We start from the raw sequence: 17302 nt of genomic DNA, 5'->3' as shown, positions 1-17302 counted from the left end.
CGTTCTGTGATTCTGTGATTCTGTGATGTTACAAATAACTTTAAGTAATGGGAAGTTGGTGGACAATGAAGTTTGAAAATTGAGACAATAATATGTATATTAATAAAGTGGTTCATAATGGTTATCCTTTCCTCTTTAAAAAGTTTATCTTCGTTGCTTAGGCAATATTAATGATAAAGAAGTATTCTTTTTCACTTTCTGTTTGTTTTATGCACTGCTTCACTGATTAATGTTTTCTTTCCTTGTGATATTTCTAGACTTCCAATCCTATTGATGTTGCAGCCAGACCTGGAACTGTCCCACACACCCTTCTACAGAAAGATCCACGGGTCTGTAGGAAATGTTATATTTTTCTCAACTAAAGCTATTGCTCCTGAAAACCTGGAATGCTAGAGCTACCATTTTCAATATGTCCAAAATAACATTCTAAAACTAAAGCTTAGTCTGAACTGTTTAAGTCCATGAGAACTAGAAAAGTTGTAGGAGAATAAATTCAACCCCAATTCTTCTGCTCATCATTAGCAAAAGCAAACAGATACTACGCAATGAAAGAGCTTTTTCCATGCTGTCAGCAGGCATCCCCACGAGCCCAGGAATAAAGACATAAAAGTCCAGTTCAACATAGAAATGTACAAACCTCTTGAAGATTTATGTTTATACTCTGTAATTGTTTTTAATGTGGGTAATGACAGTTATTCCCTTGGTTACTGTATCATTGATCGCACCAGTGAAATACGGAGGCACTTTATTGATCACTTGGCACCTCTGGATTTTTTAGTTCGGGTGTATGTGAACTGCATTTATTGTCTCAGCCCTTTGTCTCTTAGCCTTTCTCTGTTCTTTCTGAATTCCCATGGGTTGTTTGCATGTTTGAGTTAGTACACATTGTGTGCAATGAGGAACATAACAGTCATATTTGTAGCAGAATCCTCTGACAAAAGCAATGGAGAAGTCCCCTTGAAAAGCCTTGTTGTGGTATGGCTCAGCTTTGAAGTGCAGCAGAGCTGTTTTGCTTAGGTTATGCCAAGTCCCAGTAGTTTGGTTTGCTCTGGTTGGTGTTATAGTTGAGGTTTATACTAAAAGGAACCACGTTTTTTCTTTTCTGTTTATTCTGTCTAATTGAAAAGCTAACTAGAGCCTTCATCATTAAGTCATTTAGCTTTATGGTCCCTTTCAACTTGTAGTGGAGTTTTGTTTATTTCAGGATGATGTATTGTGCCATCACTGAGTCTGCAAAGTACCTCCTACACCAATAAATCTCCTTTAGTATTGCATTTCAAAAAAGAAGATCCAAAACAATGAAAAAATACCCAATAAATTGAATTTATTTTCCAGCGTTAAATGATGAAGTGTGAGCAAAAAGGAGAATAAGAAAATAATCTACCCAAAAAACCAAGGCCACATAAATAATGAGAAAATTGGTTTTTTATGCAGCCACTGATAACCAACATCTGTTACAGTGTGAAAAATATTTAAGACAAAGCCAATTTGTGATAGAGAACACATCAGACAAGGAAGCAGTCAGTAATGGCTCAGTGTACAAGTCGAGGACCTAATGCCACAGCCATTGAACAGACACAGTCACTGGTTTGCAGGGACGCGTCTGAAACGTCATCCCAGCCTGTTCCAACCCAATCTGTGGGATAAACCTGGGAAGCAGTAGCCCTGTCCACTAACTGGTCTTGTCACGAGCCGAGCAGCTTTGAAAGACGAGGACAGAAGTTGGCCTAAAGTATAGATCTGTGTTTTTTCTCCAGAGTAGTTAACCAGCTATTTTTTTAGCATTAAATAAAAAAAAATAATGCTGATGCCAGAGGACAGAGCACTTGGTGTGAGGCTGTTTAGTTGCTTGTCAACACTTAGGTACAACAGCCATGGGGGGAGGGAGAGCAGCTCGAATACACAGGCTAAGGACTAATTATTATCCAAAAGGGGTTCATTTGAAAGTAAAATTATAATATTTTAATTTCATGTCTTAATGAAGCAATACAGATTTGTTAATTAGAGCAATTGTTTGAGTGACAGGCATGTAACCAAGCTGTCATTTCTCTTCACAGTTGACAGATCCATTCAGGCCCATGTTAAGGGTAAGAAATCTTCTTGTGATACAGTTTGTCAAGTTTGTCTCCATCCCCACTGGGTTAAGGCAGCAGACTGATTATAAAGCTTCGCCATGTTTCACCTTGGGTATTTTACACTGTGTTTGCTGCGCAGCATGGTCAGTCCTTTGCATGCATCTTGGTGGTCACCTGAGGAAAATACACAGTTTCAAAGTTGGAAGTTTTCTGTTCTTCTCATGCAACTCCCTGGCATGCATCCTAGAGGTTAAATATTGATAACCCTTCTATCGTGTTGGCGTACAAGGTTTCCTGAACCAAATCCTACAGCCCTACCTACGCTAGCAGTGATCCCTTGTCATTACACTGCAGACTGAAGGATTTTGGTTTTTATTATTTACTTTGTATTTTCAGTGTTATTCAGTATGGTACTTCCTACCCAAATACGTTGTCAATTATAGACAGACAGTCTACTCAAAATATTTTAGAAATAAAGATAAAAATATCCAGTCTTTCAGTGATCCGAAAGGTGTTTTATTGTTAATTTTTCAATGTGTTCAAGAAGGTCTAAATTTTGATTGAACCAAGCAAACTTACTAAATCACTTAGCACAGCCAGTTGCTGCGAATAAGCAAAAAGCCTATGGAAGTGTGTGTATGAGATGGGTTTTACTTATTTGTGTTTTTAATTGTTGGTTGATGTACACCTAGAAATAGAAGGCAGACCTTATGCCATAGTTTGTGAAACATTTAAGTTACCAGTAGCTTGAGGAGCTTCTTGAATTCCTGTGATTAATTTTAAATCTGCAAGAATCTGTAGTTGTGTAGTTAACTATAGACTCCTAAATGACAAAATTGGAGAAAGTATATCCTGAATTAGTCTTTTTCCAACACGATTTCCAGGTGTCCTTGAAATGGAGTACAAAATCAACAAGAAACCCAAATAACGCTCCGGTTCTTTCCTCCCTCTCTCCTCTCTGTTACTTAAAAACATGGTGACAGGAAGGATGCAAAGAGCCTTCCCAAACAGAATGAATTCATTTCACCTCCAATTTGTTCAGTGTATTTAGGAGCCACAGTTTTGGAGATACAGACCAGCAACAATATGAGGGAGTCCAATTAATTTTGAAAACCAGAGTGATCTTTTGAAGGACTTTCGTTTTTTTATTTTAGTGGAAGTCTGGCCTTAGAATAGTTGCACTTTTGGAAATGAACTCAATGTACAGTTGTGAGGCAATCCAGCCAGCTGGGAGAGTTTCATTGGTTTCAGCAACACGAGCTGCATTCTCAGCCAGTGGCATCAGAAGATTGCAAGAGTGCGTAAAAACTGAGCATGGGTTTATTTGGAGAGGAGAGTGACCAAGGGCATTTGTGGATATCCAGATAAAGTTCTTAGCATGGGACAAATTCTTTGCATTTCTGTTGTCCCAAGAGGACAGAGGGGAAGGCACTGAAGGGAGACGCTTTGCTTTCAGTCGTCTTGTCATGGGGAAGTCCTTAGACCAAAACAGGCTGGGCTAACAGTTAGCAAGACTTGCTGTAACTAGAATAAAGCATCACAGGTTTTTGAAAGTTATTAATTCATGTTATATTCCTTTATTTTTTCCAGAAACCTGGAAAGTGGTGCGCTATGCATGTTCACATCGCCTGGCAGATATACCATCACCAACAGAAAGTCAAGGTCAGTCTTTGGGCACACCTGCATTTCAGATGAATTGTACAGTGCAGACCTGTGAGAGAAAGAGTTTGACTCTTGCTGTTAGCAGTTCTGTGCTTGAAATCAGCTGTGGCTAATTTCTTGTTAAAGTTACTGTATGTAGCATTGTAGCATAACTTCCATTTCATAGTAATGGTATATTGAAATGAAAAACCTAAAGGTAGAGTCTCAAAGGAGTATCTGTGATGCCACAGAGAAAGGAGACCAGATCTTAGGTGATAAGAACCAGCTTGTAGCTAACAGCTAAATGAGTGTGCCTGTGAGCTACAACATTGTGTTTTTTATGGCTGAGGACACAAACATATCAAGATTATTTTTTTTTAAAATCTGGAGAAGCTAGGCATGTGTATCCCATTCGTCTTACTAATGTTCATGGGTAGAAGAGGGCACAGGAAGATTTCTTCTGTCCTGATGAAGCTTTATCCAGTGTGGCTGCACAGACTCCCATCAGTCTTTTTTCACAACCATTCTGATAGCTGGAGGTTGGCACCTGTATGTGTCTGGGCTGGTCAGGCAGACACAGCCTTGCAGGTGGAGTGATGTTATCCAGACACTGTCTTGTCGCACTGAAGGTAAAGGGGTGGAAATATTTTCATTGAAGTCCTTTGATTCTTCAAGGGTAAGGACCACAGTCAGTTTAGAGTCTCCAGAAACAGATGGTAGAGAAAAACAAGCAATTTATTCCTGTAATAGTGAGGGTATATTCATACTTTAACTGTATTTTCATTGCACATGAACTCTGTGAAGAAGGTTTCTTTCCCTTTATGATATTTTCAGTTACATGTCACTGAAAAATTCACTGTTGCTCCTCAAAGTTTTCAGTAAGGCAGGAAAGGCTGGTGTTCTTTACTGTTCGTGGTTGTACTTCAGGAGTCAGTAGTTTGTGTCAGAAAGTAAAATCAACAAGGAGTCCATAGCACTTTGCAGTCTGTGTATGCAATTGAATTGTATAAGTCAGTGCTATAAGAATATGAAGATGTTGAACAGCTACTAAAACCCACAGCTGATAGAGTTTAAAAATAACCCTTTTAAACAAGGTTGACAGGTTAATTTGCTGCAGTAGACATATCTCTCTTCTCTGCTTCCTTATGTTTCCCCTGCTAGTGATATTCATTCATCTTCCCATTATCAAAAAAGACAAGATTATAGACCTAGAGAGTTATATGTCCTTTTTTTTATTTTATTGAAAAGGTATTTTCTTGAAATGAAATTATTATTCCCATGCTATCTATGTCTTTTGAATCTTCCTTGATTTGATATTCAGAGAGAGGTCATACTAGTGTATTTATCACTCATAGTAAATGCCATTTTCATGCAGCCATTTCCTTACCTAATACTTTCCTATGCACGTCAAAAACAAGAATAAAGTCCAGAAGTACAGGAAAGGATGTTACTTGACTCTCTGAGGCTGTGCATGATGGTAATTTCAAGAATAATTGGGAAATGTATTTCACTAACTCAGTTCAGTCAAAAAATGAGCTATGGTCTACAGTCAGTAAGGCGAGTTGGGATATGTCCCTGTGGGCTGTCAGACTCCCACATGGGAATGAAGTTCTCCCTCTGCATGCACCCATAAAGGGTGAAATCCCTGGGTGAAGGCTCATAAGAATGATTTCTCCTTCTAGCCCGAGGTTGTGAAGGTGCCTATTCCTCTGCGCAAGCTGAAGACTCTGCCTGACCATAGAGCAGGGAATAAAATACATTTATTCAGAGGTTTCAAGTCTGCATGCACTGCCACCCAACTGCCTGCAAAGTACAGAAGAATTGGTAACTATCTGGCCCACCAGCAATTGCTTGCAGAGGGCAACAGCAGACACTGAAGAAGCAGCCAAGATAGGGAACTTGAAAACACAACCTTCCTGACCCCGGGAAAATTGCATGCAGCTGTGGATGCTGTTTGCCTGCCTATGCCTCTGCACCAAGATGCGGTTCAGACCTGTGTGACCTGTCTGCACGCCTGGGGAATTCCTCAGCCGAAGCCAGGGTTGCACACCAGCTCTGGGCACAAAGCAGTTTTATGCTCCTCAGGCTGACCTGTGTGTTACTGGCCAGGATTCAAGAGAGAATTTAGCTCCGTAATTGGCCCTCTGTCTTTTAGGAAAGGCCTTATTGCCCGATCAAACACACCATGAAATTAGTGCAGATATTTGCATCGATTTTAGTGGGCCCTGAATTAAGGTATTACACATTTGCTGGACTTGAAATACATTTGTAAAGATTATCATCAAGAGGGGTGCTTTTCTGAACAGCAACTGGGGATAAAAGAAACCTGATCAGTTTTCTTTGGTAAAAGCAACACATTAGAAAATCTTTTAACACATCCATGATATTGCTGTTCCTTTTCAGATAGGAGATTTTTTCATTATTAGAACAGCACTGTTCATATGGCAGTAATTAAAGTTTCAGCCAGCTTTTGCTATTCTGAGTAATGCTTGCCAGAGGTTTATAATTTGGTGGTTCAAAAGAAGAATAAAAAGAGTTAACAACATGAAAATTTGGCACGCAGGCTCCAACTGAGGCATTTGTAATTTCTGAACTTTTAAAAATTATTAAAACACTGCAGTGTTATTTCCTTAAATGACATTACCTGCATTGGACATCTTTTCCATTTGAGTATTCTTGCAGGCTGTTATCTCAAAACATTGATAAAGCCTTTTTTTTGCCTTTTTTTTGTTCTCATAGTAACATAGACATGTTACTAGCACTTGAAAAACAGCTACTAGGCATGCACATTAACTTGGTCATAGCTTTTTAATATGCATATTTATATCATTGTAATAGTCTGTACTCTGAGCTGGCACAGTATTAAATACTGATTTATAAAGCGTAACATGCACCAGAATTACTGTTAAGATCTGCTGGTTCACCGTTACACATTTGTAAATCCTTTCAGCTGACCTGCACAATTAATCAGCAATCGGTGTTTAGGGAGTTCTGGCAGCATAGGTAATTGGGGATTTGGTTTTCTTCTTCATTCTGTAAAACTATCTAAGTAGGGACCACTGAAATGAGTATATGGCACAAAGGAAGAGCCCATCCTTCATCCACTTATCATTTGCAATACAGCTACCTCAGCAAATTTACCTTAAAAAAGAAAGTCTGCTGATTCTAATGCCATATAAATAAAGACAGCAACATACAGTGTTTGAATTTGGAGTGGGCAAAGTGGGACTTCAGTTCTTACGCTTTGTCTGTAATTTGATTCATTTTAGCCCCTAGCTTGCTCAGTTACAGTCCAAGAGGCACTGAAGCACACACTTGATCGAGTGTTTCTACACTGCAGCCCCACATTTCACATGAGCAGTTCTGGTGTCCCCCCACTGCCCGGTCTCTGCCTTGCAGGGGACCCCACAGCAGGAAGGGGGCAGCTGCCAGCTGGGCCTCTCATACTCGGTGCTTTCACCCAGCTGTTAACATGCCTGCCTGCCTGGGATCAGCTCCAAACTGACCTTTTTCTTCAGCTTTCCTTTCATTATTTTAAGCCAGACCTATTTTTAGAGCTAAGCAAGTGTCTGAGGCCTCTTCAAAGATTTTTATGTGTGTTCAGGTCTGTGCTGAAATGTTTTGCTCCAGAGGGATGGATGTGAGCATGTGTGAAGACACTCTAAATGTGCATTGGGAGCCTGAGATTTTCTCTCTCTGCCTTAGATGCCTTTCCAGGAAAATAGCCTTGCACCTATGCTCGAGGCCCCAGAAGCTAATATTCTTGTTAAAACTAACTTGTCAGATTGTGTGAATAAATTGCTATAACCACATTATTCTGAAAGTGTCTTTTACTGCTGACTTTTAGGACAGTCTCTTATAAATCCTGTTTTTACATTTCAGAAACAGATGCAGTCTGATCCGCACAAGCTGGACTTTGGCCTGAAACCTGAATTTCTGAGCAGGCCACCAGGCCCCAGCCTTTTTGGAGCCATCCACCACCCCCATGACCTGGCCCGGCCCTCAACTCTCTTCTCCACTGCCAGTGAGTACTGCGAAGTGAAATCTTCTTGTGACATGCTCATTAGAATGGTAATCCTTGCCATGTTAAAAGGAAATTTCCCGTATGCTTTGGCTTTTGAGCTCTCTGCAGGACATGCCAGGGGCTATTAGTCTATTGGTAAATATTTAAAAATTTTTCTATATATGCTTTTAAAAAAGCCCAACCTGCTGAAATGCCATACGGGTAGTAAATGGAAGAACATTTCTTCATGCAGTGGTGTCTGATGTACCATGGATATGACAGGTTGGAAATATGCTGTATTATTACACGCTCAGTTTTATTCCATACTGAAACACTTCCCCACCTCACCCACCCGTTATACTATAACTGGGAACCTCTGTTTAGAAAAGCAGCTGCTGTTAGTGCAGGATTCTGACCTGAGAGCCCATGCCCAGTGCACGGCAATCTTTGCTGACGTGAGCTGCCATTCAGAATTGACAGTCCAGCCCAGAGCACAGCAAGTCCCTTTCTGAGCTTTTGCTGGGAATTCACGCCTTTTGCCTTGTTTTGGCAGGTGGGGGGCATCCAGCAGGCACCCCTTTCGGCCCACCGCCTCACCACAGCAACTTTCTCAACCCAGCTGCTCACTTAGGTAAGCTTTCTCTGCAACTAATGGTGAATACAACTCAGAAGTGACACACATTGAGCACACTGAGACAATTAACGGTTGCCCAAATGGAGAATCTTTGAGTATCCTCCCTACTTAACCTTTACAAATTGTGCATTTTAGCCATTACCTAAGTAGCATTTCTAAATACACATAACAGTGTCACTGACAGCATCTTTGGAAATACTTCTGCACGCTAGAGGAGCGGAGTGACAGGGCTGGTTAGGTTTCACTGTAGTCATGTTTATAACCAGTCAAAAAAAAGCCTTAGGGTTAGGGCTTTGGTTCATAGAGGTGTTTCTTTTTCTAACTCGTATTAGATGTCTGTTTTTCTGTTTAAATGAATATATATTTATGGCTAAAATCTTGCGATCTAGCCTCAAATGTGTCTGTTAGTGAAAATTAGTGAATGTGCATTTAAAAATGGAACCACCGAAGTTACCAAATGTTATTTCCCTTCTAACTTACTAGTGTTGCAGTAAGGTGGTCTGCTGCCTATGGGAGCATCAGACATCAAGACTCTAAATTGGCATTTATTTTGCATAGGGAAGAATTTATGAGGGTGACCAGATTGATACAGCAGACTCACGATGTAGGTTCATTGTAGAAAATGCTAGGTTTAGTCTTGTTTTCTCTGGGCTGGTATTTATCAGAAGTACTTTCACCAAAATCACTAGAGTTCTCCAAAGTAATGTGAGAGTAGGATTTCCTTCATGCAACTTATATATTTTATATGCATTAACTACTAAAAGAATCATTCCTGTATCTTTCAGTCCATAGTTTCATGTAGCATTAGCAATAAATATCAAGAGCATTACAAAATGTTCAGGTCAGCATGAAATACCAGTATAATAGAACATTTTATTTATATCCTGGCTATGTTTTAGGAGGCGTGGCCTGAAGGTGTTTTGCAGCACAGTCACCAGAGTTAATAATAGTCTTGCTAGCTAGGGACATTTCCTGAGAAAGACCATGAAATTGAATTGGAAGGAAAAAAAAGGAAATAAAAATGGAGATGTTTGCAAGTTTTAAATGAAGTAGCTACTTATGCAGCTCCAATACCATGTATATTTTAACATCTTGTTTTTCTTTGAAGAGGAAGTTTTTCTAGTAAGATGTTCCCATGCATGTTGTCTAGGGGAAAAAATTGGTTTTATTTAAACCCTGGCTCCTCAGAGTCACCACTGTGTTGTGGCAGGATGATGTTAAACTACTGATGGGCACAGACGGAACTTTCAAGCAGTCTCAATGCAGTTGGGTAACATGGTAATGCTTTATCATAATTACTAACATGCCAGTGAGTTTCAGCTGTTTCCCTTGGTTTGCAGAGCCTTTCAATCGACCAGCTTCCTTCAGCGGTCTCACTGCAGTGGGTAGCAATGCCTTCGGGGGACTCGGGAACCCAACAGTTAGTGAGTAACCTCTTTGTTTATGAATTCTTGTTTGCTGTGCAATTCAGGATATTGAGTGATAGTGACTATTTGCTGTCTTTTTTTCCCAGTTGCTTAGACCACATGCCACTAAGAGATTTTCATCTAAGCATCATTTTTTAGTCATCAGTAAATTATTTTCTATTAGTTACTTAAGAGTCTGGGTTCAACACAGTGCTAAATGTCACCATTATGTTGTACAGTTATTGAAAAAAAAGACTATAGAACTTATGAGTCTAAGGAGTATGTGAAATTTCTCATAGTTTTATTGCATGTTCAGAAATAGTTAATGTGTGCAGCATCCCTAGCTGTGGATGGGAACATGTTTGGGTTTTTTCCTTTCTCACCAGTAATCCAGGACATGTGCCTGGAAAAAATCACTAACCTGCATTTATTTGTCCAGGATCATCAACATTTCTCTAGATTTGGCCCGTCACAAAAGATCATCCTTTTAAAAATCACTCCCTTTCTCCATACTTCAAATCTGGCATGATTTTGGTCACATTATTTTACTTTGGTTCAGGATCAAATGCAACAAGTTCCATTATTTATAGTCTGTATAATGGTCATTTCCTGATGTCTCCAAAATATTTGGAATAAGGATCATTGTCACTTTTATCTTACTACTTCATCCCTTGTCAATTTTATCCACAGCATTTCCCTTTCCAATTAAAACAGCTGTCAGATGCCTGCCCATTTTTAGGAATGAGACCCTCTAATGAATCTCTGTTAATTTCCTTTCCTTTTCCAGCTCCCAATAATATGTATTCATTTTAACTCTGAGTGCTGTAAAAGTTTTTTTGGTAAGTACCTTCACTAGAGCATACCTTTTTCTTAAACCTTTTTGTTTTCCACTTCACCATTTCAGCACCCAACTCAATGTTCGGCCACAAGGATGGCCCCAGTATGCAGAGCTTTAGCAACCCTCACGAGCCCTGGAACCGACTGCACCGAACTCCTCCTTCGTTCCCGACCCCTCCGCCCTGGCTGAAGCCAGGAGAGCTGGAGCGCAGTTCATCTGCTGCAGCTCATGACAGAGATAGAGATGTAGATAAACGAGACTCATCTGTTAGTAAAGATGACAAAGAAAGGTACGAAAGAACACTTCCAAGAATTGTCTAGTTCAAAGCTTGGGGCTCTGTTCCGCTTTTAACCCTTCCCAGCCTGGCACATTGTTAAACCAGAGCTTCAGCGGTGGGACACCTGCAGGCCTGAGATGACGCGAGGCACTGTGGAGGAAGCAGGTTTCTAACTCGGGTGTTTCCTACTGCATCTGTTTCTCTTCTCACTTGCACCACACAGAAGGAGCTTTGCTGGAGCAGAGTTCAGGCAGCGTCAAGTAAGAACAGAATCAGACCCATGCAGTCTGTTACTTTGTGGGTCACATTGCCATAGGTTTTTTGAAGATTTAATGTGTAGATAGGTGCCTGGCAGGATGAAAAAAGAATTATAAAGTCTATCTGACATGTATCTGCATCTTTGAATATGTAAATAACTTCGTAAATCGGACCTTGTCTGCAAAACAACCCTACCTCCCTCCTCAAAAATGGACTGATCAGAGGGACCAATGAAAAGCTGTAAAATGATAACACAATACAATGCACCGGGTATGTCATTTTCCAATACCGCAGTAAGTTTCAGTGCACACAGTTCATTAAATCAACCTTAATTCCCCTCAAAAAAGCCACACACACATGCACTGCTGTTACACACCTTCAAGCACAGTTTTTATTCAGTGTTTTACATGGACTTGCACACTAACATGTCCAGGCTGGGAAGGGTTAATGAAAAGTAAAACCTGGTCATAATTTTTTTTTGTCAGAACTGTTCCCATGATACAGTTAACTCAGTAACAATTCCTCTTAACATTTGAGTACCAAATTAAAAGAATTTGCCATTCAGCAAGTGTCATGCCTTCCTTGAAAAATGTAGAGAGGATGATGTCAGCTTTTTCAGTTGTGGCTTAATGGCTTTCCTGTTAAGTTTGCACATTACTACATAATGGCTATTTGTTTCTAATTTTTTAACATAAAATAATATTTAGGAGATGTGCTTTTCTGACTTCTCTGTCACTAACCCAAATATACTCATTAGTAACCTTTTCTAAAAGAAGTTATGCTAACACATTAGATATTCTAAAAATACATTTAAGAGCTTTTCTGTGTTATTGTAAAATGTGAAGAGCAAGTCAAACTACAGATCTTTTCACCTACATTTTCCATTTGGAATATTTTCTGTTTGGTAGCATAGCTTCATTATTTTCATGTCTGGTGTTAATGCTTCAAAATAAGTTGCTGTTACAAATTGGGGATTCTGTCCTGCAAAAAGCTTAAGCATGAGAGTAACTTTACTGGCTTGAATGGCAAAGCTTTTTATTTATTAATGATATGAGTAGTCTTTAGAATTATATGATTATTTCAGTTGCTGTTTTGTTGTTTTCTTATGAAGTGTTGCTGCTGAAGAAAATCCCTTTCAGAAATGCATTCCTTGCAAGCTTCTTTGGCATTGCCTGAACTCCATATCATAGCTCAGAACATATTTATTTTCAATAATTTGAGAGCTTAAAAGTAAGCTTCATTCATACTTCATACTTCTGCACAACTATGGCTACCAGTTTAGTACTATAATGTTTTTGCCGATCTAGTGTCACTGTGCATCTATCTTTGTGGTTTTGAAGAGTTCTACTTTGCAGCATGCTCACACTGTTGCCTGTATGAGAAGATGCTGAGAATTCCTTCCTGGAGACATGCTCCCTTTGTAGATAATCTCTGGAATAGCTTGTGAGCCTCTCATACCTGTTTTATCTTCAACGGCACCCAGCGGGGTGAGGAAGTAGCCCTGCTTTTTAGTTGAGGTCCCAGTCTGTGTTACCTATTTTAAGCTAATTTGCCCAAACAGGAAGAACTGGGAATCACGCCTGGAGGTATGATTTAATCTGAAAATCATCCTGTCTAACTTTATCAGCCCCTAGATGAGCTGTCTAGCCAAAAGCACTCATCTAGATTTCTTCTGTTATCAGCAGAGAGACACCTCAGAAGTTCCTCTTAGCTTGGCCCTCCTCTACCTAAGATCCACGTTAGAGTGGGGTGCAGTAAATCACTGGTCACTCTTCTTGGATAAGTGGTATGGCCAGTGTTCTGCAGCCCCTTCCCAGCCAGACTGAGATAAGGTAATTTCCTGAAGATAGCATAGATAATATGGATCTACAATCTGTCAACCTTTCCCAGGTGCAGAGGCATCTGGGGAGTTAGACTGCAGTGGCTACATAAGGTGCCCACTTTCTCCTGGAATGTAGTTTGCAGTTGTGGGGTTTTTTGGTTTTTGTTTTAAGGACTCCATTACTCCAGCTTAGCATTAGGAGAAAAAAAAAATCAGTAAAAATAGCTGTTGTGAAAAACAGGATTTGTTCCTTCTCAGTGGTATTTTGTTTAAAAGATTACTGAGCAATTCCATTCTAATGATAACATTTAAGCATATGTAATTCTAGAGCATAAAAAATATCAAATAAGAATCTACTGATCTTTTTATTAACATACCTGAGGCAAAGTACTCAGCATATTATACTCAGTATCATTCAGTGTAGCAAACAGTCTCAAAATACACTTTACTTCGTAATTAGTTCATTTGAGAACATGATCTTAAATTTCTTCTTTTCAAGGACAGAGGCTTAGAGCTGTTCCTATATTATTAACCTAAGGAGCTCTTGACAGATCTGAGGATATAAAATTACTCCCTCTCTGACCACTGAATTACACATAGTTCACTGAAGTGAGCTATATAATCAATAGGCTCTTGAGATAATACTATCACTGTAATTGAACAGGCTGAAATTGGCAAAAGAGTATGTTATTTTGGTTGCACATATATTTTTCTTTAGTTACAGAAAATGCATGTTATTTTCTCTAAATTTTATGCATAATTTAAAATACATCGATTACATAGAAAACTGATTAAACATCAGCAAAAGGACTCAATGAGCTCTCCTAGTGAAATAAAACAATTAAGGGTGCCCTCTGAACTAGTCCAATGAGCAAAATAAATAAAATACTAGGTATTGCAGATTCCACAAGGCAGTGCTTTCCCAGCAAAGTAAAAGTGTTGAGTCTTCACACTGAGAAAGCCTTGACTGAAGTGCCTTGACTTGGTCTCACTGTATCCAAATCTGGAAGCTGTTAAATCAAATGACTCAACTTTTGGTGGAAAGCAAGAGGAGGGAAATGAGAGCCAGGGCACAATTAATCAAAGAGTGTTTAGGGCACAAGTAATCAAAGCAGAACCTGATTCCAATTATGGTAGCCAGTGCAGACTGGGCAGTTCTGGTATCAAACGCTCTGACTTAAAAATGTTTTCTAACACCAGTCACATTTTGGACTTTCTGAGGTCTCCCAGACATGGCCCATAAAATGACACTTTCAACAATTCAGTCTAGACCAGCAAAAGATTCATCTGGCAAGATTATAATAATGAGAGTTTCCTTCTGAAATACATTTCTTCTGCAGTTGCTGCAGTTTCACCATCCAAAAGTAAATATAGGTAGAAATCTTATGCAGTTTAGCTCAGCTAAAAAGTAGTTAGCAGAAATTGTACAGGTGAAAGAGCAAGTGTCCACTTAAAAGTTGCCCTCTGAATTGCCCTTCAGCCAGCCAGTATTGCAGTATCTCGTCCAGAATAAATTTAAATATGCTGTCCTCATCCAAGCATGTTCAGGTTATGCTTTGCTAAGGAGAGACTGCAGCACCCAAAGAGAAACCACGTGAACTGGAGCTAGTCTTCAGAGGGCCTCACTGCTTATCCCTTACCTATGCCTTTAACAGCACATTGTCCATCACCATGCACGGAACAGAATTCCTATACTCAACAGACAGCATGCATCCAACACTGAATATCTGGATCTGTCTTTATGGAAAGACTTCAACTCAGAGATCAGTTGAGATTAGAGAGAGGTTAAAATCTTTGAAACTGAGAAATTAGATTTACCTTAGGAATTTGATTAATTTTAAATAGGAAAGCTTTTCCACTTAGTGTTGTCCGTAACAACTCCCGGTCAATATGGCTTCCAGAAAATAGTTGGTACAGGATCCATTCGCATATTGAGCTTTTTGTCCACTGCCAGGCAATTATTCTCTCATCCTTTGTGCTACATAAATAGGTTTCAAAGATGGAACGAATTCATGGTATTTTGAGACTTCCTAGCATTGGCAGGAAGACACATTGGCCCTGTCCCTGCTCTGCTTGCTTTTCCCTAGAAATACGAAAGCGTTGGTAATCTGAAGAACAACTGACTCCAGAGAGGTGATCTTTTCAGCGCTAGCCTGAATAATGGACATACAGAGTAGACTGATCTCTGCTGAGGAAGCCAACACATAATCTAGCCTTGATGGACACCTCTACTAAAACACTTGCATTGAGGTTCATTGCACACTTAGAGAAGGGCCTGCCTGTACAGCAGGGTGGATCGTCTCCATCAGTACTGGTGTCTTGAGAGGGTTTTATTTCAGTTTTAAGAAGTAAATTGAATTGTGGGAAGTAAATTGGAAAGGTAGAAGATTGGAAAGAATAGAGAGAATAAATTAGTAATGTACATAGGTCTAGAAATGTTTTAAAAGTCAGTTGAACAAAATGTCATCTATTTTCCCCAATGTATTCTTAATAGAAGAAGCAGGTAAAATACTAACCATGTAATTTGGATTTAACTGTCTTGCTTTTTTTGGATAAAATTAGTATGTTTTTGTTTTTCTCTCTCTTCTTTGCTAACAATTAAGGCCATTGTCTTAGAAATATGTGTACTAGAGCTAGATTCTCTTGGGAGTGACTTCAGTGTTTGAAGCCTCAGATCATTCACAAAGCAGCTTTGGGCATCTTTGTGGGCCAAGGTAAAGGAATAGGTCTAGTTTAGAGATGGGATGTTCTTCTTGGGTGTGTAAAAGGAACAGTGCATTTAATGGTGCATGTTACTAGCTTTCTGCAAAGCAATGAGTATAAAGTCAGACACTCGAGATACTTCCTTTTTTTGCAGTTTCTCATGCCTTCATTTTTACACTTCTCTTTCTTCTAGGGAGAGCATTGAGAAAAGACACTCCAGCCATCCTTCACCAGCACCTGTCCATCCAGTAAACTCCCTCGGCCATAATCGCAGCTCAAATGAGCAGATCAGGAGCCATCTGAATCCCGAGGTTCGAGAAAAAGAGAAACCCAAAGAACGAGAGAGGGATCACTCCGAATCTCGGAAGGAAATTAATGTTGAAGAGCACAAGGTGAAGGACAACTATATTTCGGAGAAAGAAGGCCTGAGCCATGAAAGCCGAGTGGTGGAAGAATCTAAGCAAATGCCCAGGGTTCCTTCACCCTATGCTAGGCCCCCAGTTGTAGAGAGCACCAGGCCTAACAGTACTTCCAACCGTGAGGCAGAGAGGAAGAATGAGCCAGCATACGATAATCCGAAGAAAAGCAATGAAGTCAAAGTGAAGGAAGAGCGAAAGGAAGACCATGATGTTCAACCTGAGGGACCTCAGACTCATAGGTCATCTGATCAGCCACCACCTATATCTACATCTAACGTCCATCCAAGTCCTTTAGTGTCTATGCCCATGACTGTAGGTGTAACTGGTATACATCACATGAACAGCATCAGTGGCCTGGATAGGACTCGCATGATGACCCCTTTTATGGGAATTAGCCCGATTCCTGGTGCAGAACGTTTCCCCTATCCTTCTTTCCACTGGGATCCAATGAGAGATCCCTTAAGAGATCCTTACAGAGAGCTAGACATTCATCGGAGAGACCCCCTGGGCAGAGACTTTTTGCTAAGAAATGACCCCCTTCATCGTCTTTCTACACCAAGATTATATGAAGCAGACAGGTCATTCAGGGATCGGGAACCTCATGACTACAATCACCACCACCATCACCACCACCCTCTTTCTGTTGACCCTCGACGTGAGCATGAGAGGGGCAACCACTTGGATGACAGGGAGCGGTTGCACATGCTCAGAGAGGACTATGAACATGCACGCCTGCACTCAGTTCACCCTGCCGCCTTGGACGGCCACCTGCCTCATCCAAGCCTAATCACGCCAGGACTTCCTAGCATGCACTACCCCAGAGTCAGTCCGCCGATGGGACACCAAAATGGCATCCTCAATAAAACTCCCCCCACAGCAGCTCTCAGTGCACCTCCACCTCTTATTTCTACTCTGGGACCTCGGCCTGGGTCTCCCAGAAGGACTACTCCTCTGTCAACAGAGATGAGAGAGAGGCCTCCTTCTCATACCCTCAAGGACATTGAGGCTCGATAAGCAGAGTTGAGAATAAATAAGAACCAGAGAAAGAGGGACAGAACGTTGTAAATGAACATAATATAAAGACCTTCTTACTAGTCATTGATACAGACTGGGGATGCGACCCACTGTACAGTATGTATAGACCTGAGTGCAAAGATTTTGAAATGTTTTTTTTTGTATATTCTATGTTGAAATTTTCCAGATCTTTTAGCCAAGTCCATATGTTC

At 40.2% G+C, this 17302-nt stretch overlaps 1 protein-coding gene across 1 annotated transcript; it reads left to right on the top strand.

Annotated features, from left to right (window-relative positions):
- Positions 1–263: 263 nt before the first annotated feature.
- Positions 264–17090, top strand: AUTS2 (autism susceptibility candidate 2). Its single transcript, XM_010181173.1, has 8 exons — positions 264–329; positions 2058–2087; positions 3666–3737; positions 7599–7740; positions 8273–8350; positions 9694–9777; positions 10664–10886; positions 15851–17090. Exons 2-8 carry the CDS (start codon positions 2079–2081, stop codon positions 17088–17090), a joined length of 1848 nt encoding a protein of 615 aa, XP_010179475.1. The 5' UTR covers positions 264–329; positions 2058–2078.
- The last annotated feature ends 212 nt before the right edge of the window (positions 17091–17302 follow it).

Source organism: Mesitornis unicolor, unplaced genomic scaffold (genome assembly GCF_000695765.1).
Source record: "Mesitornis unicolor isolate BGI_N332 unplaced genomic scaffold, ASM69576v1 scaffold46393, whole genome shotgun sequence".
Classification (NCBI taxonomy): Eukaryota; Metazoa; Chordata; class Aves; order Mesitornithiformes; family Mesitornithidae; genus Mesitornis; species Mesitornis unicolor.
Note: the sequence above shows the minus strand (reverse complement) of the source record. Positions and strands in the feature narration are given on the sequence as shown.

Bases quoted from the DNA above. Each gene is read 5' to 3' on its own strand.
- AUTS2 (XM_010181173.1), top strand. The intron at 3,738-7,598 runs GTCAGTCTTTGG...TTTACATTTCAG, and splicing joins ATCACCAACAGAAAGTCAAG to AAACAGATGCAGTCTGATCC. The intron at 9,778-10,663 runs GTGAGTAACCTC...TCACCATTTCAG, and splicing joins ACTCGGGAACCCAACAGTTA to CACCCAACTCAATGTTCGGC.